The 27179-nt window shown below is 43.7% G+C and overlaps 3 protein-coding genes and 1 non-coding gene across 5 annotated transcripts in view; 3 read left to right on the top strand and 1 right to left on the bottom strand.

Moving 5' to 3' along the window:
• Nucleotides 1-737, top strand: part of Snw1 (SNW domain containing 1) — a 34065-nt gene extending 33328 nt beyond the window's left edge. Inside the window, exon 14 of the mRNA XM_006990324.4 lies at nt 76-737. Within this exon, the coding sequence (XP_006990386.1) occupies nt 76-274 (199 nt within the window). The 3' untranslated portion in view covers nt 275-737. The remainder of the gene's footprint in view (nt 1-75) is intronic.
• Slirp (SRA stem-loop interacting RNA binding protein) lies at nt 734-7461 on the bottom strand. The gene is made up of 4 exons (XM_006990321.4): nt 7225-7461; nt 3947-4005; nt 1263-1370; nt 734-853 (listed from the first exon to the last, which is right to left on the bottom strand). Exons 1-4 carry the CDS (start codon nt 7319-7321, stop codon nt 779-781), a joined length of 339 nt encoding a protein of 112 aa, XP_006990383.2. The 5' UTR covers nt 7322-7461; the 3' UTR covers nt 734-778.
• Alkbh1 (alkB homolog 1, histone H2A dioxygenase) lies at nt 7412-26955 on the top strand. 2 transcript variants are annotated; one of them, XM_076551151.1, is made up of 7 exons: nt 7412-7623; nt 10040-10148; nt 12550-12712; nt 20209-20299; nt 22321-22514; nt 24018-24261; nt 26785-26955. In XM_076551151.1, the coding sequence occupies exons 1-7, from the start codon at nt 7441-7443 to the stop codon at nt 26806-26808; spliced, it is 1008 nt and encodes a 335-aa protein (XP_076407266.1). In that variant the 5' UTR covers nt 7412-7440; the 3' UTR covers nt 26809-26955. The 2 variants fall into 2 exon arrangements, with proteins under 2 accessions (XP_076407266.1, XP_006990384.2); XM_006990322.4 differs by lacking the exon at nt 26785-26955 and having other exon boundaries at nt 24018-25256.
• On the top strand, nt 14011-14145 carry LOC121822610 (small nucleolar RNA SNORA58). Its single transcript, XR_006063789.1, has one exon. It is a non-coding gene; the product is annotated as a small nucleolar RNA SNORA58 (small nucleolar RNA).
• Nucleotides 26956-27179: the final 224 nt, after the last annotated feature.

Here is a 27179-nt window from a genome sequence, read left to right as displayed (position 1 = left end):
CAAAACAGACAGTTGACTGTCCCGTTACACCAGTAAAACAAAGGTAGTTCATGACCTCTTCTCTTTCTCCCCTAGATTCGTTCCTGATAAGGAGTTTTCTGGTTCAGACCGTAGACTGAGAGGCCGAGAGGGACCAGTTCAGTTTGAGGAAGATCCTTTTGGTTTGGACAAATTTTTGGAAGAAGCCAAACAGCATGGTGGTTCTAAAAGACCCTCTGATAGCAGTCGCCCGAAGGAACATGAGCATGAAGGCAAGAAGCGGAGGAAGGAGTAGATAGGCCTCTCTTCAGAGCAAATGAACTCTTATTCAACAACCTAATGATGCAAGTCATTGGGAAACCCTTTGTAAATGATCAGGATAAAAACCAAATCTGGGCGATAGATCCCAGCACTACTTTTTATTCCAGGAGATGGGGGGTTGAATATTCTACTTTGGATTAGTTTTTTTAAAGAATGGGTTATGTTTGTGCTTCTCCCACCATGCAGCACTTATAGGAAATACTGCCCTACACAGAATGAAGACCACTTCCTTGTGTGTGACACCTGCTAATCCAGGGGTAACGCTTTGTGTAAGAACTTTATGAGTAAAGTTACCCCCATACGGGGTAGGATAATGTCCACACACTGGAACTCTGCCACCAAACGTATGTGCCCTGTCGTGCTACTTGACCTCGCAGTGGGGAAACTAAGGTCTTGCTTAGTGCAGCTCTTGTTTCAAATAAAAACATTGAGAAAAAGTCTCAGTTACTTTTATTTACTGGCTAAGACAATAATCTTCTCAGAAGTCTTTCTCTTCATCAGATGTTTGAGCCTCTTCTTGCAAAACCCTTGATTTCTGAGCTTGAACATGGACCTGTAGGGGGGGAAAACACTGTGTGAAAAGGTAATGCTTATCAGAAACATTAAAAGCAGAATTTACCTATTTGTAAGGATACCATTTTATTAGAGACTCAGGTGGTTGGTGTCTTCCCTCTGGTAATCAACTAAAACTTCTTCGTCTGGGGGAAAGGCAAGATGTCAGCCCATCTGCCTACACTCCTGTTTCCACCCTTCTGCGTTCGTCCGCCTGGACAAACTGTCAGAGGGTCTTCCATGGGGAAGAACACTCAGTGGAACATGTGCTTCTCTTATGTGCAGCACTCTGGAGTCAAGCCCTCGCACCAAAAATAACAGGGTCTTCGTTTACTTTCCTCAGCGACCTTATAGGACACCAACTACTTTTTAAAAAGCGACATGGAACAAATGTCAACAGAAATACTTACCTTTACTCCATCAATAATGTGATTTTCCTGCTGTAGTGCACTCTGAAGTTCTTCCCTTGAAGAAAACTGAACCCAACCCATGCCTCTGTGAAAGCCAGTCTCTTTGTCCTAAAAGTGAAAATATAATAGAAAAGAATTAACTAAGAACTTGATAAAGTTTCCATTAGCTCCACCCATATAAAGCTACCAACTTTTTCATTCACTAGAATTGGATCACAGACAGTGCATATCGGTAACCCTTACTACATACCCTCCTGGTTGCCCAAGGCTAAATTCTAGCATTATCCTGCTTGCCTACTGGCAATAGAGGAAATGGGAACAAAGCTCTCCCTATCTTTCTAGATGCAGATCAGAAGAACAGTGCACTTAACATGGTCAAAAGGTCTAGAAGCAAACCTCTAACGGTCAAAGGAAACGGACCACTGAAGTACTCATTTCATTGTTTCCTTGTTTCTAATGAACTACTTACTATGAGCTGGAAAAAACCCCAAACCTAGTTGCATCTGGTCATTTCTGAGACCAGTGAACTTTGTCACCACTACCTCTGTCATCGTAAGCTCAATTTTGATGTTTATGTGCCTGTGTAAATGTATGCCATATGTACATGGGTAACCATGGAGTCCAGAAGAGGGCATTAGATGCCATAGAACTGGAGTCAGAATATGTAACTTAGTAAGACAAAATATGGGCCGGCGGCGGCGGTGGTGCACACCCTTAATCCCAGCACTCAGGCAGAGCCAGGTGGATCTCTGAGTTTGAGGCCAGCCTAGTCTACAAAGTGAGTTCCAGGACAGGCACCAAAACTACACAGAGAAACCCTGTCTTGAAGAAAAAAAAAAGGCAAATTATAGCAAACATGATAAGACACAGCTTCCCCAATCAGGATCTATGGCAAAGGGGAATGGGCTGTCACCAGGACGATGTTATATGTGACCGTCCTAACACACTAGAGAAACACCTTTGCTGCCAAACTGGAACATGGTAGCACATGCCTGTAAGCCCATCACTCAAAACTGAGACAGGAGAATTGTGAGTTCGGGAATAGTAATTTTGAGGACAGCTTGAGCTACATAGTGAGGTCTTGTCTCAAAAACACAAATTTTAAAAGAATTTTGCCAGAGGCTGGAGAGACGGTTCAGAGTTAAGGGCACCGCTGCTGTTCAGAAGACCCGAGTCCAGTTCCCACAACCTACATGGTGGCTCACAATTGACTGTAACTCTAGTCCTGGGAGAGCCAAAGCTGGCTTCTGGGGGCGCTGCACACGGTGCACAGGCATATGGGCAGGCAAAGCACCCACACCATAAATAAAATTAAAATTTGCCAAGTACCTCAGGGAGCTTCGAAGTCATACTTTCCCCCTTCTGAACCTCTGATGAAGGCTCAACCTACATCTCTGAAACCTGGAGCAGAAAACCCAGCTAAGTTGTAGCCATGTGTCGTGTTTGGCCATTATGCTTGGGACAGTATTATGCAACGATAAAAGTTAACATAAATGTCTATGGTACGCTGAACAAGGACGGCACCAGTAGACATGCTAACCTGAACGGAGGGAGGGTCAAGAGGCCCTGACCCTCAGAAAACAACTACAGACAACTGAGGAATGCTGAGAGCAGAAGAAAGTTTTCCTCAGGGACACACACCAACTGGTTATCCAGTACTGAAGAGTCAGCCCGGAAAATATACAAATAACATTACACAGACTGGGCAGGTTGTGTGTGTGTGTGTGTGTGTGTGTGTGTGTGTGTGTGTGTGTGTGTGTGTGTGTGTGTGTGTGATGCACACATGCTCGCTCGCACACATACACTCACACCAATGAAAAGAAAAAGACACCAGCCAGGTAGTGCATGCCTTTAATCCCAGCCCCTGGAGGACAGAGGCAAGTGGATCCTGAGTTCAAGGCTAGCCTAGTCTACAGTGTTCCAGGACAGAAAAGAAATGAAGAGGAAAAAAGATAGCATGAATTTGAAAAAGAGTAAGAGGTGGCCACAGGATACATGGGAGGGGTTTGAAGAAGGAAATTATGCAGTGGGTGGAGAGATGATTCAGAGGTTAAGAGCACTGGCTGTTCTTCCAGAGGTCCTGAGTTCAATTCCCAGCAACTACATGGTGGCTCACAATCCTCTATAATGAGAACTGGTGCCCTCTTCTGACGTGCAGTCATACATGCAAACAGACCACTATAAACATGATAAATAAATCTTTTTAAAATTGTTAAAAGGAAATTATGCAATTTTAGCATAATTTCTTTGTTTTGTTTTTGGAGACAGGGTTTGCCTGTGTAGTCCTGGCTTGTCATAAAACTCACTCTATACACCAGGCTGGCCTCCAGCTCAGAGATCCACCTGCCTATGTTCCTTGAGTGATGGGATTAAAGTCATGCAGCACCACCACCAGCAGCTAAAAAATTTTTTAATTAAACATCTGTGATAAAGTATTGTATGCTTTAATCAGTATCACCCACAAGTTTATCAACAGATTTTCTGAGAGTTTCACTCCATTAGATAATGTATTTTAAATGCTGATAAAAGAAATCAAAAATTAAATGATAACTTTTTTTCTCTTCTGGCAGTCTGAGTCTAAGGATCAAACCCAGAGCCTCATACATACGAAGCAAGTGCTCTACCACTGAGATATATCCCCCTCCACACCCCCAATAGTTTTTTGTTAATGTTTTAATACTCACAAAAGGTATGTTACATCTTTTTATTTGGCCAAACTGAGCAAAGTGTTCTCTCAGCTCACCTGTAGGAAAGAGAAAGCATATTAAAATAAGTTTGTGTATCTTGCATTTGCTATTGTAGATTGTAGATAAAAATCAGAAAGAGCCCAGAGTTCCTGAACTTCTTTGCATTCCCTGAGTCTTAAGATTCCAAAAGCTACAGGACTGACTGTTGCTGTAAAACACCAGATCTGGAGGTGTGATGGGGGCATGGACAGATAAACAGCTGGCCAGGCTGCAGTCTCCATCCTCAGGAGATACTCTTCTCACACCGGGTACGGCGCTGGGTGTGTGAAGACAATCCCTGTAAGCGGAAGGTATAAATCTTCACAGCCCAGTGTCCTGCCAGATGCACAGGAGATTTCCAAACTAAACCTCAACTTCCTGGTCTTCGATCAGTCCTACCTATGCTTCCTGCCTTATTTGCTTCTGCTGGCCTAGTTACTATCAAGTACAGCAAAGTTAATTCTGTCCTATCCTGTGGATTTCCATCCTTGTGTCTATGGTTCTCATCCATGTCACTATCCTTATCTCCTCCAATCTAAATTATAAGGTTTCGTTTTTTTTTTCAGGCTGAGCTAAATACCTCCACGGAGTATTATTTTATCGAGCTCATACTAGAATACAATACTCTTCCTGTGAGATCTCACAAGGTTCCTGCACAGTCTCTTTCTCTCCTACAGTGGTTGTAGGTTTACATTTTTTTTTTTTTTTTTTTGAGCTGAGGATCGAACCCAAGGCCTTAGCAAGCGCTCTACCGCTGAGCTAAATCTCCAGCCCAGGTTTATATTTTAATATTACTTGCTTATGTCCCTTTGATGATCTGAACAAGAACAGCCTGATATCATAAAAGGTTCCCACTTCCAATAGCACCACAGGCTAAGTAACCCAAATCCTTGGCATAGGGGCCAACGAGAGACATTCAAGGTCCAAACCACAACACTGCAAGTGTTTTCTAGAATTTTTACCGTTTTTTTTTTTAAGACTTATTTATTTTATGTATACAGAGTACTCCATCTGTATGTATGCCTGCATACCAGAAGAGGGATCCTATCCCACTATAGATGGTTGTGAGCCACCATGTGGTTGCTGAGAATAGAACTCAGGACCTCTGGAAGTGCAGCCCAAGCTCTTAACCACTGAGCCATCTCTCCAGCCCCTATTTGGTTTTAAGTATATGTGTTTGGTGCTATTTTGCCTAACCTCCAGTTTTTGTTCTGTGAGGCCCTGATCTTTCTGACCATTATGGCCTCTCACAAATTGTTTGCTTAATGAAAGGATGAACTGGGGAAAAAAATGTTTCAAAGTTGCAATGTTACTACTGAGTTTTAAAGATTACAAGGCAGCCCTTATGGCATGCAAACTTGAATCTACTAGGTGCTGGTGAAAATCCTCAGCCTTTCTACAAAGTTTAAAAGAATGTGCCTGACAGTGGTGATGCACGCCTTTAACCCCAGCACTCAGGAGTCGGAAGCAGGAGGATCTCTATGAGTTTGAGACCAGCCTGGTCTACAGAGCGAGTTCAAAGAATAGTCAGGGCTATGCAGAGAAACCCTGTCTCAAAAAAAGAAAGAAAAAAAAAAAAAAAGGAAAGGGAAGTACTATAACAAATAACACTATAGTGGGTTTGACATTCACCAAGATGAAGCACAGACCCTATTTCTAATCATACTGCTACATCTGAGCTTTAAAACAAAAAACAAAACAAAACTAAGAATATTACTAAGAAATCACTATAGTCTATACTTTTAAGGGGGCTGATCTTTACATGAATAACTACAAAAAATAATCTTGGATTTTAACTTTGGGTGAGCAAATTAAAAAAAAAAAAAATTAACCAGGCATGGTAACTCACCTATAACCCCAGCACTCAGTCTATAAGGTAAGCTATCGACTATTTTGAGATCCTGTCTCAAAGTAAAATAAAGGCTGGAGAGATGGTTCAGCATTTAAGTGTACATACTGCTCTTACAGAGGACCCAAGTTCAGTTCTAAATACCCACGTGTCAGTAGGGTTCACAAATGCCTGCAGTTCCAGCTCTTGTGGATCCAATGTCCTCTTCTGTACTACACAGAGAAGAACCTTTATTCACCTGCACATATCCACATAGACATATATACACATAAATAAAAACTAAATCTAAACTGCAGCTGACAGAAATCAAAGGGGGTGATTTTAGAACCAACTAACCCTCTATTGCCAGACTAGTCTTCTTCCCTGCACTTCAATTTTAACCATGCAGATAACTACCACTAGTTAAGTACGTACACCCTAGCATAAATCTACTGAGTTTACACATAAACTCTTTTAATCCTTTCTCCATTTCGATGTCAAGGTATTACTGATTCCACTTTTTGGAAAATTAAACAGGCTCTCTAGTAAGGTCTTACATTCAGTTCCTTATTCCCATATTATTCCCCAAGTAATTCGGATTGTGCAACTATTAAAATGAGTAGTTTGGAATTCTAACCCAAGCAGTCTGACTTCAAAGTCCACTTCTCAACCACAAAATACAACCTCCACCTATAAGCTGGCCAGAGACCTCACTAGCAGTTCAAATTCACACTGCAACTTTACTCTTCTTCTTCTCTTAGTTTGCGCCTCCTAAATTCTAAAAGCACAGGTCGTCTATGGCAGGAATCTGGAATGTACATCTTTCTCCTAAAACCAGCACGGATGCTGTCAATTTTATCTTGAAAACCTACGTGCTTCTGACCCCTCCCCCTTGACCAGTTCCCGAGCCCAAGTTTTCATCTTTGAACGGAATGAGATCTCCTTTTCTCTCATCTTCACCCCTACATTCTTGCCGATTTAAAGCGAAGATCCCCTGCGGTCAAAATAGCTCCCTCTGAATTGTAAATGTCCAAGGAAGCAAATAATAAATTTTTCCACTAAATCACTGGGTAAGGTCGATTGGCACCCTAAAAGTTGTGGGGTTTTTTTTTGGGGGGGAAGGGGAGTGGGGAGGTATCCCTAAACAGTTAAAAGGAAACAAAATTTTCCGCGCAGTGACTTGCTCAAGAGCAAACCACTTGGGCTCGCTTCAAAAAAAGATGAGCATGGCCCCCTGTTCAAGGATGACACGCAAATCTGCGAAGCGTTCCATTTATTTAAAAAAATTTAAAAAAAAAAAAAAGCAAACCACCTGACCTAACCCATCTACCATGCTGACTTGAGTTCTCTACAAGGTCTTACGAGTTACTTAAACATAAAAACTGCGCCCTCCATCTCCATCACTCACTCGCCGCCGCGGTCCAAGGAATTTTCCTGATAAAAGCAATGTGCCGACCAGCACGCGTTTGCAGCGCCATGGCCCGACTCACGGCGGAGGCTGCCATGTTAAAAACCTGAACGAATCTAGACCGGGAAGGGGCGGGGGGAGTCGTGACCCCGGAAGGACCTCCCGGATCCCGAGCTGTGAGTTCTGCTTCCGGGCCCGACCGCTGGCAGCGTCGACATGGGGAAGATGGCGGCGGCGGTGGCCTCGTTGGCCACGCTGGCGGCGGAGCCGCGGGAGGACGCCTTCCGGAAGCTCTTCCGCTTCTACCGGCAGAGCCGGCGCGGGACGGCGGACCTGGGAGCGGTCATCGACTTCTCGACGGCACACGAGGCCCCAGGCCCGCGGCCCGGCGTGCCCAAGGTAGGAAGGGAGGAGGCGTGCGCGCCGCCCCGCGCGCCTGGCGCCCTGCGGGGCCTCCCGGGACTTTGTCGGCCTCCGGGCCGGTTCTGGGGAAGGGAAGCCTTGCGGGACCTGGGCACCGAGCTGGACACAGGCTCCCCAGCTGGCTCGCTGCCTGGAGGGTGCCCGGCCGCTTCCTTCTTTCTGCCCCCGCGGCCCCGCTCCATAAAGCCCGGAGGTGGCCGGTCCCTCTTGGAGCCAGCTGTCCACTCCACGCTGATGCGTCGTGTTCTGTAGAGTCCGATCGGACGTCGTCTTGGACGTCAGGGTGGCTCCAAGGTTTCACATAAAAACCTGCCGTCGAATAAGTCTCAAGCTGTTCAGCGGTCGGGCGTGAGGCTGGGCCCTCTCTTCCCTGAGACTCAAAAAAGACAAAGAGGTCGTTGTAGGGTTTTAAGATCCTCCATCCACGGTGAAGATAGATGTCAAAAAATCCAAAGCGGGACGGTGGTGGCGCACGCCTTTAATCCCAGCACTCGGGAGGCCGAGGGAGGCCTGGGCTACAAAGAGAGTTTCAGGACAGACAGAGCTGTTAGACAAGAGAAACCCTGTCTAGAAAAACCAAGAAATAAATTGTGTATGTATGTGTGTGTATAGATATATATATATTATATATATATGAATTTGGAGAGAGAGCTCAGCGGCTCACCGCTGTAGCGGAGAGCCTGGGCTCGATTCCCAGCCTCCACGTGGCGGCTTACAGCCGTCTGTAACTCCAGTTCCAGAGGATCATACACCCTTTTCTGACCTCTACAAGCAAAACACGCATGCGCATAGAATAAATTTAAGATAAATCTAAACAGCCTACATACCTATTTGTTTCCCCTTCCTAAGAAGAAAGAGAACATAATTTCCTACAGAGGGGAAAGCTGTAGAGGTGTAATGTATATTTTCCTTAGTCATGTTTTAATTTTTTTTGTTGGAGACAGAGTCTTATTCTGTATCCCAGGCTGGTGGTGGCTGATGAGTTCGAGGCCAGCCTAGTCTGCAAATCTAGTTCCCAGGCAGCCAGAGCTGCAAAAGAGAAACTCTGTCTTGAAAAACCAAAAGGAGAGAGAAATCATGACAAAATATTTTATCAGCCCTCAGTATAAGTAACTCGAAAACTTAAGTCGGTCAAGGCTCTCAGAAAGTTCCAGATAGCCATTTTAGAGTGATGGACCAGACATGTAGCTCTGTGGTGGAGTGCTTGCCTAGCATGTTCAAGGCACTGGATTTGATTTCCCCGTAACAAAGAGAAAGAATTTTTTTGTTTTAAGCCTGCTTATACACCAGCCGTTTGTTGGAATTTTGTCGGGAAATCTCCATGCTTAGAGGTTGTTAAGACAAAAGTTCATTTCTCAAGCCAGACGTGGTGGCACACACTTTTAATTCCAGCACTTGAAAGCAGAGGCAAGTGGATCTCTGAGTTCCGGACAGCCAGGGCTACATAGTGAGGTCCTGTCTTCAAAAACCAACAATACAGAAGCAGTTCATTTCTCTTTGGGGTGGGGGGAAATTGAATATATTTTAAGGCAAGCTGAATTGATTATTCATGAAAGAATGAAGTGGGATTTTTCTGTTATTTATATATATATATATATTCCCCCCTATGTTACCATATTGGGGTTTGTTTTAGTTTTTAGTTCGAGTAGTTTAGGTTAGTTACAGGGTTTCTCTTTGTAGCCCTGGCTGTCCTGGAACTCACTTTATAGACCAGGCTGGCCTCAAACTCCCAGAGAATTGCCTGCCTCTGCTCCAGAGTGCTAGGATTAAAGGTGTGTGACACCGTGCCCAGCTACATACTGGGTCTCAACTAGTGTAACATCGTATCTACTATAAGATACTCTTATGTGCAAAGAAAACTTTATGCACTCATAATACTTAATTTTTTAATAATAAAAGCAAAGTTCTCGCATTAGTATTTTATCAAAGGTTAACACTTTCAGCAAATGGGGCCCTAGTGTTTTATGTAAATAACTTTTTCTTTGTGGTAAGAGAACTCTCCATTTTCTCAGCCTACTCCTGCCTGATAGTTTCCTATTGCTAACTGTAACAAGTGCCTCAGAAGCAGTGTTTTCATGCTAACCAGATTAAACAGCATTGTGACCTGAGATACTCCAAGATAGCAAATGCTTAAATTACTAAAGTGGTTCTCATAGGAAAGGGTTGTTTGAAAGTTAAAAAGAAAGCCCAAACTAGTTTATTCAGATTATTATTATTACTTTATTTTGCTTAATTTTGCAGAACTGTATAATATTTGTTAGAATACAAATGGGGGAACTAAGGCCATGGGTCAAGTAGGTGGGAGAGCTGATGCTAAGAACCCACAGTGGAAATCTCTTTGGAGGGTTGACCTAAGACAGCGTGCCCTCTGACTTGAGTTTCTCTCTTCCAGGTGGTGAGGTTTCATCTGAACGTGGCCTCCGTGACTGAGCAGGAGGCCTGTCGAGCAGGCCTAAAGCCTGTGAGCCAGTGGCGGGCCTATGGACTCGAAGGCTATCCTGGTGAGTCCAGTCAGAGACTGGAGGAATGAGTGCTGAAGAGATAAACAAGGGACATGCAAACACCCTGGAGCATAACCTATTTGTGCCTTCTCTGGGTTATCTTGTCTACTGCTTCCAAAGAGTAGAGCAACTCAGAAGTGGATGCCGCATCACTGGAACTGGGGATCCAGACCAGTTTTCTGCAGGAGCAGCATATACTCCTAACTGCTAAGCCATCTCTCCAGCCCCTGGGTGTATTTATTTTTATTTTATGTGTATGACTGTTTTGTCTACATGCATATATGTACACCAAATGTGGGCCTATCTTTCCAACCCCGAGAGGCTGCTCTTACATTTCTAACTTTTTTTTTCCTTTGAGACAGGGTTTCTCTGTGCAACAGCCCTAGCCGTCCTGGAACACACCTTGTAGACCAGGTTGGCCTTGAACTCAGAGATTCGCCTGCCTCTACCTCCCAAGTGCTGGCATTAAAGGCGTGCGCCACCACCCTCAGCCCTTAAACTTCTAACTCTGAACTTAGTGTTTTCAAGGTCACAGTTTCCTGTTGGCCTGGGCCTTGCTGCTGTATAGATTGTTCAAGGTACAAGCTGTTCCATCCCACTTCTGTTTCATGTTGTCAGAAGTGCCGTGTCTGCCTTTTCAGGATTGTAGGGTTTCACATCACATGGGTTACTACTTCATTGTGTTCTTAGGGGATTTCCTTGGCTTTCAACGCCATTGTAAGCTGCGTTTAATAGAAGTATAATATGCACAGCATGGGAAGGTCTCCTTTTAGGGTGACCAGAGGATTTTGTTTACTTCTTGATCCGACTTATTCTGGAGGAACTCTGTGTGCCAAAACCTGTTTTTACTGGAAGAAACAAGGTCTGGGGAAGAAAAGCTTTGGGTGGGAAATGTGACAGCAGACATCAAACATTTGAAAAATGGCTATACACAAAGGATGAGAAGCAGTGGAGTGGTGGTTAAGACATAGGTTCTGGTTCCCATTTATCTGGACTCATACCTGGCTCCACTTTGTACTAACTGACATAGAAGGACAAATCTCTTCCCTTGCCCTCAGTTTCTTTAAGCATAAAGTATGTGTAAAAATAGGGCCCATCTCAAAGCAAGCAAAGTAGGGGATGGGATGAATCAATCAAGCTATTATAACAGGATCCTATCTTTAAAGCCAAGAAAAAGAAAATTGATTTGGAGGGGTGTGTGTGTGTGTGTGTGTGTGTGTGTGTGTGTGTGTGTGTGTGTGTGTGTGTCAGAACCCCAAAACAATGCAAATTAAAGAAAGGCAGATTTTTAACCCATAAAAGAAGCTTAGGCCGGGCGATGGTGGCCCACGCCTTTAATCCCAGCACTCAGGAGGCAGAGCCAGGCCGATCTCTGAGTTTGAGGCCAGCCTGGTCTCCAAAGCGAGTTCCAAGAAAGGCACAAAGCTACACAGAGAAACCCAGTCTTGAAAAACCAAAAAAAAAAAAAAAAATAGAAGAAGAAGAAGAAGCTTAGAAGCTTATATATATAGCTCAGTGGTGTTCGCCTGGCATGCTCAAGGTCTTAGCTCAGTCACCATTACAAAAAAAGCCAGGTAAAATAGCAGACGCCTTTAATCCCAGGAGGCAGATCTCTGTGAGTTAGAGCCAACCTGGTCTACACAGTGAGTTCTAGGACAGCCAGAATTACATAGTGAGATCCTATCTTGAAAAAAAAAGTATAAAAAAAAAAAATGACCTTATCTGAAATAGGCTGCCCAAAGAGGCATTACATTTCCAAGTTACTTCCAAGGTGTGAACTCTATCAGATGTATTCTTTTTTATCTGTTATCTTTTGGAAGTGTTAGAATATTATTTTCTTCTTGTGTGTGGGGTGGTGGTGGTGTGGTTTTGCCGGAACTTAGTCTGCACACCAGTGTGGAGTGCCGTGGAAACAGGAAGAGAGTGTTGGATCCTCTGAGATTGTAGTGACAGGTGCCGGTATGTTCAAGAAAGGTGGATCTGAAGTTGAGAAACAAAGAAGACTAATAACTAGTGTTCTGTGTACTAGATGAAGACCTATGGTTAAATCAAGTATTAGAGGTAGCCTTCTATGCCTGTAATAAGTGAAACAAAGACTTAGGGGATTCTAGTGTGACTGTAATTGGTACCTGGTAAAAATCTAAGGATTTTGAACTTTGAATTTTAAAGTTGCTTTAGGACAACACCATTGACAGCTAACCTTTCAAATTGTTTGTTCTTGAGGATGTTCCCAAAGTCAGATTTTTATATGGTGTCTCCTGTTTATAGTAACTTGTTTTTTCATTAACTTTGAGCAAAACCAAAGGATATGGGCAGTAAATGACAGAATGGTTGGTGTAAGAAATGAAAAAAGAAACAGAACAATTGCAAATTTCTCCCCCACCCCATCTTCTTTTTCTAGGATTTATTTTCATCCCAAACCCATTCCTCCCAGGATGCCAGCGGCACTGGATAAAACAGTGCCTTAAGTTGTACTCCCAGAAACCTAATGTATGTAACCTGGACAAGCACATGCCTAAAGAAGAGGCCCCGAGTCCATGGGAACAGAGCAAAGAGTTCCTAAGGTAAGTCTTAACAGCCAGAGGAAGATCCTTAAAGAAACTGCTTTGAGTAAAAGTGGATACATTGGGTTTCCCCATCTGTGCACAGCACTGTCTATTCTTAAGAGTCTTGTCATAGCTTAGAAACTGAGTTCATCCACATTGTCCTCACATGATCTGTTTTATTCAAAGTGTGTTCCTTTGTAGACCTGTAGGAAAAATATCACTGATAGCACTTCTGTTTTACATGGAGGTGCTACGGCTAGCTTTTTTATGATGGCTCAGTTGTAGCTCATAGAAGAGCTGGTGTTTGGATCTTGATGTTTCAGCTTTCATTCCACAAATACTCACTGGAGAAATCAGTTGGATACCAGGCATGATGCTAGGCATTGGAGACACTTTCCTTATGCTCAAGAATTCTATACAGGAGTAATTACAGTAGAGCTGGGAAAACGTTACTGTAGTGGGAAGCACTGGAGAAACAGGAGGAATAATTCTTCCAGGCAGTATGGAAGTATCCAAGAAGAAAAGGTGGCTTTTTTTTTTTATACTGTTGGACCCCAAATCTGGGGGTCTCGAGTGGGCACCCCAAGAACCCAGACTCCAGTCCAGTTGATGCAGACGCAAGAGGATTTATTAAGCTTTATAGAAGGGCAAACCCTGCTCCTAAGAGCAAGAGCCGCATCTTACTGCAGCCACGTGGGGGTTTTTAAAGGAAAAACCCACAAAAGCCATAAGATTACAGTTCCCTTACAATTTCGTTTCACAAGATCGTGGTCTGGGTACAGAGTGATCACAGAGGGGGTACAGTTACGTCAACAGGTACATTTTCCCTGAAACCTCAAGGCGGGAGTAGAGTTTATACACAGGTCACGGTGGTCCTTCCTGGAACACCTGCAACTATCCCAGTCACAATTGAGCACATCTCTTAACAGAGATCTCTTTACATTGTTACATGGTTGCAGGGGAGATTGAACAATGGCTATGTCAGGTTGCCCTTGGAACTAGATTTTTAGTTTCTCATTTCCTGGTGCTTGAAGTTTCTCTTCCTGAGGCTTGGGGGTGTAAGCCTGAAGGGCTCATATACATTTTTTAATAATTTTATCTATTGATCTATTACCCACCCCCATCCCGACCATTTCAACTATTCTTCAGAATGATTAGGGATTCGCCATTCAGAATAGTCAAAAGTCTGGTTAGCAGTATTCATCAGACTGAGCAGAGATGGTATGGTATTTAAGAGTATGTTCTGTGAAATAGGAGGAGCACAGGCATGTGTGCTGGAGTGTTAGAGATTCAAAAGAAGTTAGGAAACATTTCCTAGGCATATCCGTAGACCTTGCCTGACTCAGCTCGTGGCCAGGCAAGGGGGACAGCGTATGCAAGAGGAATTGGAGTTCATGCAAGTTCTAACCAGCTTAATCAGTAGCTGGGTGAATTGCAGTACTCCAACATTCTGTTTCTGTCGCCTGACAGTTTTCATGCCAGAGAGTGGTGGTGTGTTTAACCTCTGTCTCTTTATTTCCGTTCTAAAAGGGAAAGCCAAAAACATTTCCTGTCTTCTATGAGTTCTATAGAAATGTGGAGAATAACACGTTTAAATAGATACGTTGGCAGTTACAAGTTTAGAGTTTATACTTTATCATGAGAGTAGTCTCTTGCGTGGCAAAGTTGGAATAATTTATAAAAATGCTTCCTGGAAGCCATGGGTAGGGTAGACAAAACATTTAAGTGGGCATGGTAGATGGAGTAGGACCAAATTGTACAGGGGTTAGTGATGTAGGGCACAAGCTCTGGGGTCGGATTGTCTCTCTTCCAATCCTTGCTCAGCTTTGTAGTAGCTGGGTAATCTTGGACAAGTTTTTTTGTTTTGTTTAACATTTCCCTCTGGTTTCTGTGAATGTATGTGAGAAATCCTTAGAAGATGCTTCTTGAAAAGATGTCCTCGCCGGGCAGTGGTGGTGCATTCCTTTAATCCCAGCACTTGGGAGGCAGAGGCAGGCAGATCTCTGTGAGTTCGAGGCCAGCCTGGTCTATAGAGCAAGATTCAGGAAAGGCGCAAAGCTACACAGAGAAACCCTGTTTTGAAAAACCAAAAAAGAAAATATGTCCTCTTGGTGGCCTATTTGCCCTTCATGCCATAAACTATCATGCTGCTTCTAATGGGGGAAGTACAAGATTTTCTTATGTTCAAAGGGAAGAAAATAACTAACATTTAGCAGGTTTCCTTTAAAGCCTCCTATGTCTGTATCTTAATGTATATGTAGGAGCAATGTGGGAAACCTTTCCTGTTCTTCAGCTTTTAGTGCTACCCTGAGAACTGAGGGCAATGTAAAGGAAGATCGTGACTGAATGAAATTAGAGTGCTTTAGCCGGGCCTTTAATCCCAGCACTCGGGAGGCAGAGCCAGGCAGATCTCTGTGAGTTCGAGGCCAGCCTGGTCTACCAAGTGAGCTCCAAGAAAGGCGCAAAGCTACGTAGAGAAACCCTGTCTCGAAAAACCAAACAAAAAAAAAAAAAGAAATTAGAGTGCTTAATATCTAAACCAGCCTGTATTTTCAAATAATTGATTCTTTGCCTTCTGATATATGACTGTAGAAATCACAGCTGCCTTCTAAGATAGCTCAGATGAACCCCTGTAATATATCATCCAATGGACAATAGGGAGATATATTTTTTTTAATCTAATGCAAAAATAAATATGGTGGTGGTTATACCTTGTGTTGTCAAGACTGGAAGAAATTGATAGTCTGAGACATTGTGCTGGCAGCATTGAAAATCGATTAGATCTCTGGTTCCCATCCTGTCACTGTGTGATATATATTTCTATTTCCTCACGGGGGAAATATAGGTGTTGGATGGGATAAGCCATCCAGGTGTTTGAGTCATCTGTCAGCGTCCTGTGAGCAGTACAGTAAGACTCCACTTCCAAAGTCTGTCAGAGTAGAAAGGGTCCTCTGTCCCAGTACTCCCCAGAGGTTCTGGTTGTTCCAGCATCCTCCCACATTGAGAACCAGCAACAAGAGGGCCTGAGGATCCTTCGACTTTTGTCACCTTAGAACTCTGGCCATTTTCAATGGGAAGTGAAGATGTGGTGGGTGAATGTGCTGGGAAAACAGGACTGGACAGAATGACTGCATCTCACTCCTGTGCTTTGTTCAGGGGTGGCATAGCTAGAGTCTACACAGAAGCACTGTGTAGGGTTGGGATACAGCGCAGGGCTTGTCTAGTCCCTGGTCCTGAGTGTGGGGTCGGTGGGTATGCAGTATTTTAGTGCAGGAGACCAGATCAACAGTCATGGCCTGTCCCAGAAGTAGGGGATAGCCATTAAAAGACCTTAAATCCATCTCTTGGAAACAAAGTAGGTATTAGAATCAGATTAAACTATCATTTCTCGCTGTATTTAACCCAACCACCTTAGTCCAATCTGCTTTTTGCCCCTTTTCAAACCTTGTCTACATGGAATGTAGAAGTCATGTTGTTTTTGTCACAGCTTCTCATCTGAAGTTCAGTTCTAATGACGCTACGCAGGGTTAACACAAACTTTGAGACGTTGGTCGGTCGGGCTTGAGGTCACTCTCTGGCTTCTTATACTGACGACCATGATTATGGTTCAGGGGCGTTGGTGACCCTTCGTGTTCAGTAGCTCACTAGATCAGCCCTACGCCACAGGGAAACACTGCTTTCACTACGTTGGGGCCAGACAAATGAAGACCGTGAGACCAGGCGTGTGCCCTTCCTTCACTGTGAATCAGGGCGTTTTGCCTTCATAGCACGTTGGAGTTTCTCCCAGCCAGTCAGCTCCCAAGTTTTAGCATCCAGAATTTTGGGGGGTGCATTTTGTTGTATAGTCACTACTGATGTAATCATTAGTCATGTAGGCTAGGGAGGTGACTCGACCCGAGTTCAGTTCCCCAGAACCCATGTGTTTTGTTTTCTTTTAATTAAAAGGAAGAAAGGAAGGAAAAAGCCAGACAGGCCTTGCCTACTTATAATCTCAGGACTGAGGAGGCAGAGACAGGCAAATTTCTGGAGTTCACCAGCATGTTTGGTAAGTTCCAGGGCAGAGAGAGACCCTGTTTCAAGAAAGGGAGTTTGGGGCTTCAAGTGTTTGCCACACAAGCTTAAGGGTCAGGATTCAACCCCCACACCTATTTTTTTTTTTTTTTTTTTTTTTTTTTTTTTTTGGTTTTTCAAGACCAGGTTTCTTTGTTCAGCCCTGGCTGTCCTAGAACTCTCTCTATAGATCAGGCTGGCCTTGAACTAAGCGATCACCTGCGTCTGCATCCTGGGTGCTGAGATTAGAGGCATGCCCCTACCACCACCTGGCAGCTGTACCCAAATTTGAAAACAAACCATGATGACACTCACCTATAATCCCAATGCTGGAGAGGTACAGACAGACAGATCCCTGGGACTTACTTGCTGGTCTAAGCCGTGGGCCCTGTGTTTCACTGAGAGAGATACTATCAAATAAAAGCCAGGTGGACACCTCTTTGTCTATGGCACCAAGCTGACCTCTGGCCACCATGGGCATGTTCATCCACACACATAGAAGGGGCACTTACACCTGAATATGTACAAGTCATTAACCATGTGATTGAATTCAGTCTGGAGGTCCAACTAATACCATTTAGCATAAACCTCACTCTTCTGATCGTATGGTTGGCTTTTGTGGGATTACCAGCCAACATCCTGAATCATCACTCCTTAGCATAAACCCAGGTGTGATGCAAGGAGCCACCATGATTAACAGTGGGACGGACACTATCAGGAAATCGTGAGGGTTTAGGGTGAGTGTAGCTCTTGCTACATACATGCATGTAGGTTCTTGAGTCTTGTCCCCAGGACCAGGAATAAAAAAGAAATTTCCTTCCCAGAACCAGAGCAACAAATCTTTTGTTACATGACACCATCATGGTCTTCGTTTTGGGGTGTGTGTGTATGTGTTTTGATGTAGTGTCTCTATGTAGTCCTAGAGCTTGCTATGTAGACGAGGTTGATCTTGAACTCAGAGATTCTCCTGTATCTGCCTTCCGAGTGCTAGGATTAAAGGTGTGTACCACAATGCCCAGCATCATGTATTTAGAAATTTAAAATTATAGCGTATAAGAACTAGGTAGTCTGATCTGGCGCCATGATATTTCTAATTTATTTCCTACTGTTCTTTACCATTTACTTCTCTATAGCTACCCTGGCCTGAAGTGCTGTTCCTTAAACACATCAGGCTTGCTTCCATTCTTTGTACTAGCTGTTCTTGCTGTATTTGTTTTGTTGTTCGTTTGTTTTCTGAGACAGTTTCCCTGTGTAGACCAGGCTGGCCTGACTCAGAGCTTCACCTGCCTCTGCTCCCAAGTGCTAGGATTAAAGGTGTGCACCACCAAATGTTTCTTAAAGCAGTGTCTCACTTAAATATTCCTGCCAGACCTTGAACTTGTATTGATTCTCCTGCCTGTGATTCCAAATGCTGGAATCACAAGCATACACCATCAAACCCAGGTTTGGGGTTTGAGGCCAGCCTGGTCTACATAGAGAGTTCTAGGACAGCCAAGAATAAGCAGAGACCCTGTCTCAAAACAAAAAGTATAAAGGGAAAAAAATAAATAAAGGAGCTTAGCTTTGGTTTTATGTGTAGTTTCTGAGATACTTTTTATTCATTTTTGTGTGTGAAAACTTTATCATCTACACTCTCCATGTAGACGCAGAATTGGTCCTTTCCATTTTTTCCCCATGTAAAATTTTGGTTGGTGGGCTGGAGAGATGACTCAGCAGTTAAGATCATGCATGCACTGCTCTCGCAGAGGGTCCAAGCTCATAACCACCTATAACCCTGCATCCAGGGGATCAGCACCTGACCTACACCTACACATGAATGTGATTAAAACCAATACAGCAGAGGAAGGAACAAAGCACAGAGGGCAGCTGGAATGTGTGAGACCAGAAGTCTCCAATGTAGGAAGGCTAACGGGTATCAGGGTAATAGGATGATGTAGTATAAGGAGAGGAGGAACCAGGAAGAAGGCTGGTTAAAGTACTAGGCCATTTTCCTGCATCATTTGATTGTGCCTGTGTTTCTCATGGACCTTAGAAGACACAGGCAAAACTGCAAACTGGAAGTGCATAATGGTATAGAGCAGAAGCTGGAAGATTAAGTGAGGCGAAAGGGTGTTAGCGATTACTGTAACACTGTGTGTTCACTTGTGATTAAGAGAGTCGGGTGAGACAACTGGAAACCCTCAGGCTGAAAGAACGTGGCTCTGGGGACAGAAGATTAAAGATCGGATTCAGACCAGCCTAAGTGATGGCTCAGTGGTTCAGGGCACCTGCTGATCTCCCAGAGGACCCAGGTTCAAGTCCTAACACCAGCATCCTTGTAGTTAACAGCCATCCATAAATGCAGTTCTAGAGTATCTGATGTGCTCTCTGACCTCCCTGGGTACCAGGTGCACACATGGTACACAAACATATACATGTGGGCAAAACATGCCTACACATAAAATTAATAAATCTTAAAAAAAAATTTTGGAAGGTCTGGTTCAGTAGGAAGAAAGGATGAAAGAAAGCTGTGGGGTCTCTGAGGAAATAGTTAAGAAAGACAGTTGCCATTCCTTAAAATGAAATGAAAAGAAGAAAAACCTTACAGTAGGATGCAGGCGTTATTTTGTCATAGGCTGGTGGCTTACCAGTGATTCTCCGTTTTTTATAGGGGAAAAAAATGCAACGCTTGCTTATGGGGCCCAGATTGCCCACTGCAGAGTGGACAACTGGTCAGTTCATTTCCACACAGGGTTCACTTGAAAGCAATGGTCTTATAACATGATTGCTGAGAAAAATGCCTACACTAACATGAAGCACTTACTTAGCCGTGACAAAAACAGAAAACTGCTGTGTGAGCACATTGGCCAGGGGAGAAGGTGGCCAGCCCACCTATCCCATCATCTAGTGCCTGGAGAAAGCGTCAAGGGCAGAGAGGATAACATGCATCTGTTTGCTGTGAAAGCCAGTAATAAGGGCCATGCATTTTTGAAAACATTGAAAATTATTTTGGTTAATTGGGTAAAGATTTAAAATTAGGTTAGATGCTAGCATCTCTCTATTCCAAGCTAAGAACAGTGGTGTACACCTTCAATCCCAGCACTCAGGAAGCAGAGGCAGGCAGATTGCTTAAGTTTGAAGCCATCCTAGTCTACCTAGTGAGTTCTTGGCCAACCAGGGCTACATAGTAAGATTCTGACTCAAAAAAATAAAAACAAAAATCTCAATTCCAGTCTTCCTTTTTGTTCCTTCAAGACAAGGATTCTCTGTGTGGTTTTAGAGCCTGTCCTGGAACTCGCTTTATAGACCAGGCTGACCTCGAACTCAGAGATCCACTGCTCACCTCAATTCAAGTCTTAATACTCTTAATGTCAGCTTCCTTCTCAAGCCTTGGCTAATAGCTTAGACTAAATGCATAGACTCTACAGAAAGGATTGTTGCTGCCATTTAAAATGACTAAATTCTCTTGTGTACAATCTTTACAGGTCTAAAGAAGTGAATAAACGGAGACCCCGGACTTTACTAGAGAGACTACGCTGGGTCACGCTAGGGTACCATTATAACTGGGACAGTAAGGTATTTGCTTCATTCGTTTGTTTGACATTTATAGGTTGTTGGGCCCATGTAGTTATATTTCTTCCTGAACAAACTTGAAATACCACTGCCATAGCAAAGGCTGTCAGGAGCATGAATTGGACCATTTAGGGGAGTGACTATGACTTATTGCCTCCTTTATATATCTCTTGGAGAGCTGGGAGTGGCGGCACACATCTCTAACCCTACTTCTAATCTCAGGAGGCTGAAGCAGGAGGTACACTAGTTCAAAGCCAGTTTGGACTATGTAACAAGGCCCTATCTCAAAAAATTAAATTAGGAGCTAGAGAGAGGGCTCAATGGGTAAGAGCATTTGTTGCTCTTACAAAGAACTCAGCTTCAGTTTCCAGCACCTATGTGGTAGCTTATAACTATCCTTAAGTTCCAAGGTATTGATACCATCTTCTGGCCTCTGTGGGCAGTAGGTGCATACATGGTACACAGACATAGATGCAGGCAAAACACTCATACATACAAATCCTTAAAAGCTTAGAGTAAGTGACTAATGCCTGTGATGTCTTTACAGCAGTACCTCGCTGTGCTAAGCAGTTAGCTACCCTAACCCAGAAAAGCCAGTCAGTGCTTTTAATGATGTTTTCATTTGCTCTTACTATTTTTATATACTTTAAGGTTACCCTTTCTTTACTAAGAGAATGAGAAGTGAAAATGATCAAAAACCACACGAGTATTCAGAGAAGAGCAAAGACAAAAAAATGAAAATGGGGAGGAAAGTTTGTCCAAATATAGTAGACAGTTAAAAGGGTCCCAGGGGCACCACTAGGACAGCAGCCCTGATTTGTTTATTTTATGTGCATTGGTGTTTTCCTGCATGTGTGTCTGTGTAAGGGTGTCAGATCTTGGAGTTACAGGTGGTTGTTAGCTGCCCTGTAGGTGCTGGGACTTGAACCTGGGTCCTCTGGAAAAGCAGTATTTGCTCGTAAACACGGAACTATCTCTCCAGCCCTCACCCCCGATTTTTTTTCCAAAGGAACAAAGCTTAATATAGGAAATTTTAGTGTCACGCCTTCCATTTTAAGAATTAAGTAGAAAGTCAGGGCTATGTAGAGATAGCCCATCTCAAACAGAAAAGACTTAAGTAGGGACTTGACTTATATGCTGTTGAATAAATTTTTAAAAAACAACAAAACACTAAAAACAGAAGTTCCAACCAACCAGAGAAGCCCATCCACAAAGATGCCATAGAAAAGTTATTTTTTTGCACTTAGAGTTGGTTCTACTCTGGGCAGTTTTGTGACTTGGTCCAACTAGCTGCACCAGAACACCCGTGGAATTGGAAGACAAAAACTGGGTCTTCTGAGAAGACTTTAGTTCAACTTAGCACAGAAAGGAGTGAGAGCAAAGAAGCATCCGACCTCTGCAGATGTGCACAGCCCAGAAAGCCTGACTCTAGTGGCCGCCTTGTCATTCTAGCAGAGCATGAGTGTTAAAAACAGAAGCAGGCTTGGGGGCCGTAGTGGCGCATGCCTTAATCCCACCACCAGTAGACAGGATCTCTGAGTTCAAGGCCAGCCTGGTCTACAGAGTTTCAGGACAGCCAGGGCTACACAGAGAAATCCTGTCTAAAAAAAAAAAAAAACGTTAAAAAAAAAAGAAAGCAAGCAAGAAAGAAAAACAGAAGTAAATCGATAGGATAAATGGCTGAAAAAGGAGATCCTGCCTTGGCTATGATTAGACTTAATCCAGACGTTTTGCACATGTCACCCTATCAGATTGACCAGGCAGATGAGTATCAAGCCAGGTTGCTAGCTGACTATAGTATTGGGTTTCCTTTTAATAAAAACAACCTTTAGGAGGGCCCCTCCCTGTGGATCTATATGGTTGTTGGGGAGGGAAGAGACATTTTCTTCAGTAATAGCCACTGGTAATGGGTGGACGGCTTCTTAAGTGCCGGTGTTAATAGTGAGGCAAAGGATTTCATGCCACCATTTCCTATATTCTGAGGTCATTGTTTATTTTTCTTGTTTTCTCTACTTTTACCAAAGAAATACTCAGCAGATCATTATACACCTTTCCCTTCTGACCTGGCTTTCCTCTCAGAGCAAGTTGCTGCTGCCTGTGGATTTCAGGGTTTCCGAGCAGAAGCAGGTATCCTGAATTACTACCGCCTAGACTCCACACTGGGGATCCACGTGGACAGATCTGAACTAGATCACTCCAAACCATTGCTGTCCTTCAGGTAACTTAATTCTAGGGATTTCAGGTGTTTATTGTTTTTTTTTCTAAGACACTTTTAAGCAAAAATTTAAGTTTTTTAACGAGACGTACTGTCATTGCTGTGTGTAATAAGCACGTTAGATGGCCATAACGCAAATTGAGCTAGGCTTTTTGGAAAAGCGAAGCAGAATACAGAATAAAACGCAAATCCTGAGTAGTTCACCTTCTATCCCCCTAAACAGAAGTTTTAGTATGTGCAAAAGAGTCCATAGAATCTCAACAAGAAAGGACCTTTCCTTAATTGTCTTGATAATGAAGAAATTAGAAACATAGTAAATGACTCATGATTTTATTGAAATACTGTTTGTTTGTTTTTTAACAACTCTGTGGGCTGTCAGAATAATGTATGGGATTATGAGAAACACAAGCCAGGATAGTTTAAAAGTGACGGCTTTCGGGCTGAGCAGATGGCTCAGTTGGTTAAGTAACTTCCTGCAAGTAACATGCATGAGGACCCAAGTTCAGACACACACACACACACACACACACACCCTGCTGCCCCCCACCAACCCATGTAAAACTCCAGGCATATGAAGCAGAACATACCTGCAATCCCAGTGCTTGAGGGGAAGGGGGCAAGATGGAGAGACAATGGATCCTGGGATTCCAGGCTCAGTGAGAGATCCTGTCTCAAAAAACAGCCTGGTGAGGCCTGTGAGATGGCTCCTCAGAAAGGCATTTGCTGCAAGCCTACGACCTAAATTCAGTCTCGGGACCCATATTGAAAGGAGTGAACCAACTCCAGGAGTTACTCTGACTTCTCACATGTGGATAGTAATTTTTCAGAGGTGGGTGGGCTGATTTTAATAAGATGGGGTCATAAGATGGCTTAGTGGGTAAAGCACTTCCTAACAATCCTGCTGGCCTGAATTTGATACTCAGATCCCACAGTAGAAGGAGAGAACTCCAAAACAGCCTCTGACTGCCGTGTGTGCTCCATAGCCTATTCACACACCTATTAGATGCACACACAGAAATAATAAGAATAAAGTAGAAGATTAAGAGATGCAGAGCTAGACAGGTGATTTAGTGGTTAAAAGCACTGGCCGCTCTTCTAGATGACTGAAGTTTGATTCTCAGCAGCTACATGGTGGCTCACAGCCATCGGTAACTCCAGTCCCCGGCTATCCAGTTCCCTGTTCTGGCTCCAAGGAAACTAGACACACAGGTGTGCAGACATATATGTGGACAAAATACCCATACACATAAATAAATTTTTTTAAAAAAAAGATGGAAGAGGAATTATGGAAGATGTCAGCCTTATCCTTTGGCCTCCACACAAGATCACACAGATCAAAAATAGATGAGGATCATGAGGTAGCTCGGCAGGTGAAGGCACCTACCACCAACTCAACCTGAGTTCCATCAGTGTCAGTCTGAAATGTAAAAAGAATACAGTTGGCAGTAACTTTCACAAGTACAACTAATAACAAACTTCTGTTTTTACTCTGACCTTCTTTTGTAGCTTTGGACAGTCCGCCATCTTTCTCCTGGGTGGCCTCAAGAGAGATGAGGCCCCTACAGCCATGTTTATGCATAGTGGTGACATCATGGTAATGTCGGGCTTCAGCCGCCTGTTAAATCATGCGGTCCCTCGAGTCCTTCCCCATCCTGATGGGGAATGCCTGCCTCGCTGCCTGGAGACACCTCTCCCAGCTGTCCTCCCGACCAATTCGCTGCTTGAGCCCTGCTCTCTAGAGGACTGGCAGGTGTGTGCCGCCTATTTGAATACTGCTCGAGTTAATATGACTGTCAGACAGGTACTGGCCCCAGGCCAGGACTTCCCTTTGGAGGAGACAAAAAGAGACATTACTGCAAGTGGTTTGTGCCATCTGGATGAGCAGAGTAACCCAGTAAAACGGGCAATGCTAAATCCTGACAGCTAAGACTTAGAGGTTAGCTCCTGTTGCCGTGCGTTCGCCCAAGGCAAGCCACACACAGGCAGGAAGAAGTCATCCACCATGCTGCTGCCTGGGCACGTCTCAGAGAGTAAACTGATTACAGTTGGCTCAGAGAAGTGTTTGACTAAGTCTAGTTCCAGTAAGTATGATAATGATCCACACGATTTCTCAGCCTCTGCTGTGAATTCATATGTCTGTGGTGTATCACGACCTCAGGGTTTATTAATAGGAAGTAATGTTTTCCTCCCAGCAACATGTGATTTGTGAACCAGCAACCAGGATTCCTAACTCCTAGTTGTTATCAAATTCCATGTTTGAGCTCTTCACTCTTCTCTGCTCTTAGAGAGAAATCTTATGCAGGTGAAGACAATGGAATTACAGTGTCCCTCAGGAGCTGGAGCTGGCACTTGATTGGGTAGGCACATGCCTACTGTGCACTAAGTCCTGGGTTCAACACCCTGTACCACATAAATCAGGCGTGGTACAGGCCTGACCCAGCACTCCCAAAGGTAGAGGATCAGAAGTTCAAAGTCACCTTCAGCTATATAACAAGTTCAAGGCCAGCCTGAGCTACATAATACTCATCCACACAAAGTGACCCCCTAAAGAAGTTAGTCACCCATAGCCTTTGCTTAAAGAGATAAATACAGATAAACCAAAGGAAAGGGGACAGTAGTCTCTGTGGCTTTTAGGTCTCTAGACTCTTCCTGGTGGCTTTTTAATTGGTTTTGATAGACTAAGAAAGTCTCTAGAGTGTTTTGTTAACTATTTTCTCCATGAATAAACACTCCATCTTAAAGATCTGTATCCGTCTTTGAGAGTGTATCAAGGATTCACTTTTTCCTCTTTATTTGCTGTATTGTTCATGCTGTTGAAGCCTCAGACTGTCCCCAAAGTGTTGTGGCTGTCATAACAGAACACTCTGTGACAGTCGCTGCTCTTTTCTGATGCCGCCAATTTAATGTCATCTCCATGGGGAGTTTGGATGTTAAAGGGGGTTGGTGCTCCTTTGTAAACTGGATGTGCCTGTTAGTGAGGGAGACTGGCACTGGCTGGAAGTGACGCCACTGCCTGCTGTCTCCAGTGGGATTCTCTGCCCTGTCCCCTCCTCCATTTATCTGCACTTGATTATTGGGTTCATTTGGTAACAGTGGGTACAGCATTTTTTGTAAGGAGCAAAAATTAATACAAAGCAATTATGTAAGCTGGATTTTTAAAATTTGTTCATCATAGGAAATTTTTATGTAACTTACCCCTGGGGAAATTTTCTTAAGTTTTCCTTGGTGTCCATTAAATGTGACCCACCTGAAACCAACAAGCTGGTGTTTGGTAAATCCAACACAAAGTTTATCCTTACCAATAAGACAGACTCTTTAGATAAAGGCATTGGCCTGTGTTTAGGAGCAAGTGGAAATTCGTTAGCCAAGAGCAGGAACCTGTCTCCATCCCAAGCTCCTGTAGGGAGCATGCTCAATTAAGTTACAGGCCAACAAACTGCAACCCAGCTCATTTTGTTGCTGTCTGCAAGCCATTTCTAAGTGGCTGTGAGTTGTGGGGAAGGAGTCATGAGAATATGCTGACATGGGGCTGGAGAGATGGCTCCGAGGTTAAGAGCACTGACTGCTCTTCCAGAGGTCCTGAGTTCAATTCCCAGCAACCACATGGTGACTCAACCATCTGTAGTGAGATCTGCTGCCCTCTTCTGGCCTGCAGGGATACAAACAAATCTTTAAAAAAAAGAAGAAGAAGAAGAAGAATAAACTGACACATAAAACTTATATGAAGTTCCAGCATCAGAATTAATTTCTTGGAGGGGTGGCTGGAGAGGGGACCCAGAAGTTAAGGGCCCCCTTGCAAAGGACCCAAGTTCAGTTCCCAGGACCCACAAGGCGGCTCACAAACACCTGTAACTCCATTTCTAGTGGATCCAGCCCCCTCTTGTGGGTCTGGTCCCTGTGAGACACACATAGTTACAAGAGGCCAAACAAACATAAAAATGAAGTTTTGTTCTTAAAGACTTGGGGAATAAGTCTGCAGATCCGATCTGCACCTTGACAGAACAGGTCTAGCCTCCTAAGAAACCACACCTCAAGAAAGGACCAGTGGGCAGCCGCTTTTAGCTAAGCTCTTTTGTCACTGATCATAGGATGGGATTGGTGTGCTGTCAAGGCACGGGCAGTAGAGATGGGAGGACTGGCCGCATAGTACTCTGCTAGTGAGAATGTGAATCGCTGCCCTCTCGGGGGTTTGCAGTGGAGAGCACAGTCCCAGATCCGCTTTCCCTCTCGGGTACCATTGAGGAAGTTATGTGACTATTCTAAATGTTTTCAGAGGTGTGTCCTTGGGCTGAAATAAATTTCACTTCTGGGAACTGAGTCTACAAAAGTCATCAGAGCCATTCAGGAAGGCTTTTGTTCAAGAATGTTTATCAGTGAAGATTTAAAACAAGTCGCATGTCCAGCAGCAGGAAGTGGCTAATCAGATTCGTGTTTCTCCACAAATGGTTCTAGAACTCTTGTGACTAGACAAAGCAGCTCCCTTCCTGGAACTGTGGTCCTGCAGATACACTACGCCCATACACAGAAAACTAATAGCCTTTTCAAGGGCAGTAGGAAAATGGGGAAGTTTTTATATTTAAGAGAAATTCTTATCAGTAATTTATGCAGAGCAACATTTGTTTACAGAATGTTATATATTTCTTAATCTTCTAAATTTTGTTTGGTGTT

This window comes from Peromyscus maniculatus, chromosome 14 (assembly GCF_049852395.1).
Source record: "Peromyscus maniculatus bairdii isolate BWxNUB_F1_BW_parent chromosome 14, HU_Pman_BW_mat_3.1, whole genome shotgun sequence".
NCBI classification, from domain to species: domain Eukaryota; kingdom Metazoa; phylum Chordata; class Mammalia; order Rodentia; family Cricetidae; genus Peromyscus; species Peromyscus maniculatus.
Note: the sequence above shows the minus strand (reverse complement) of the source record. Positions and strands in the feature narration are given on the sequence as shown.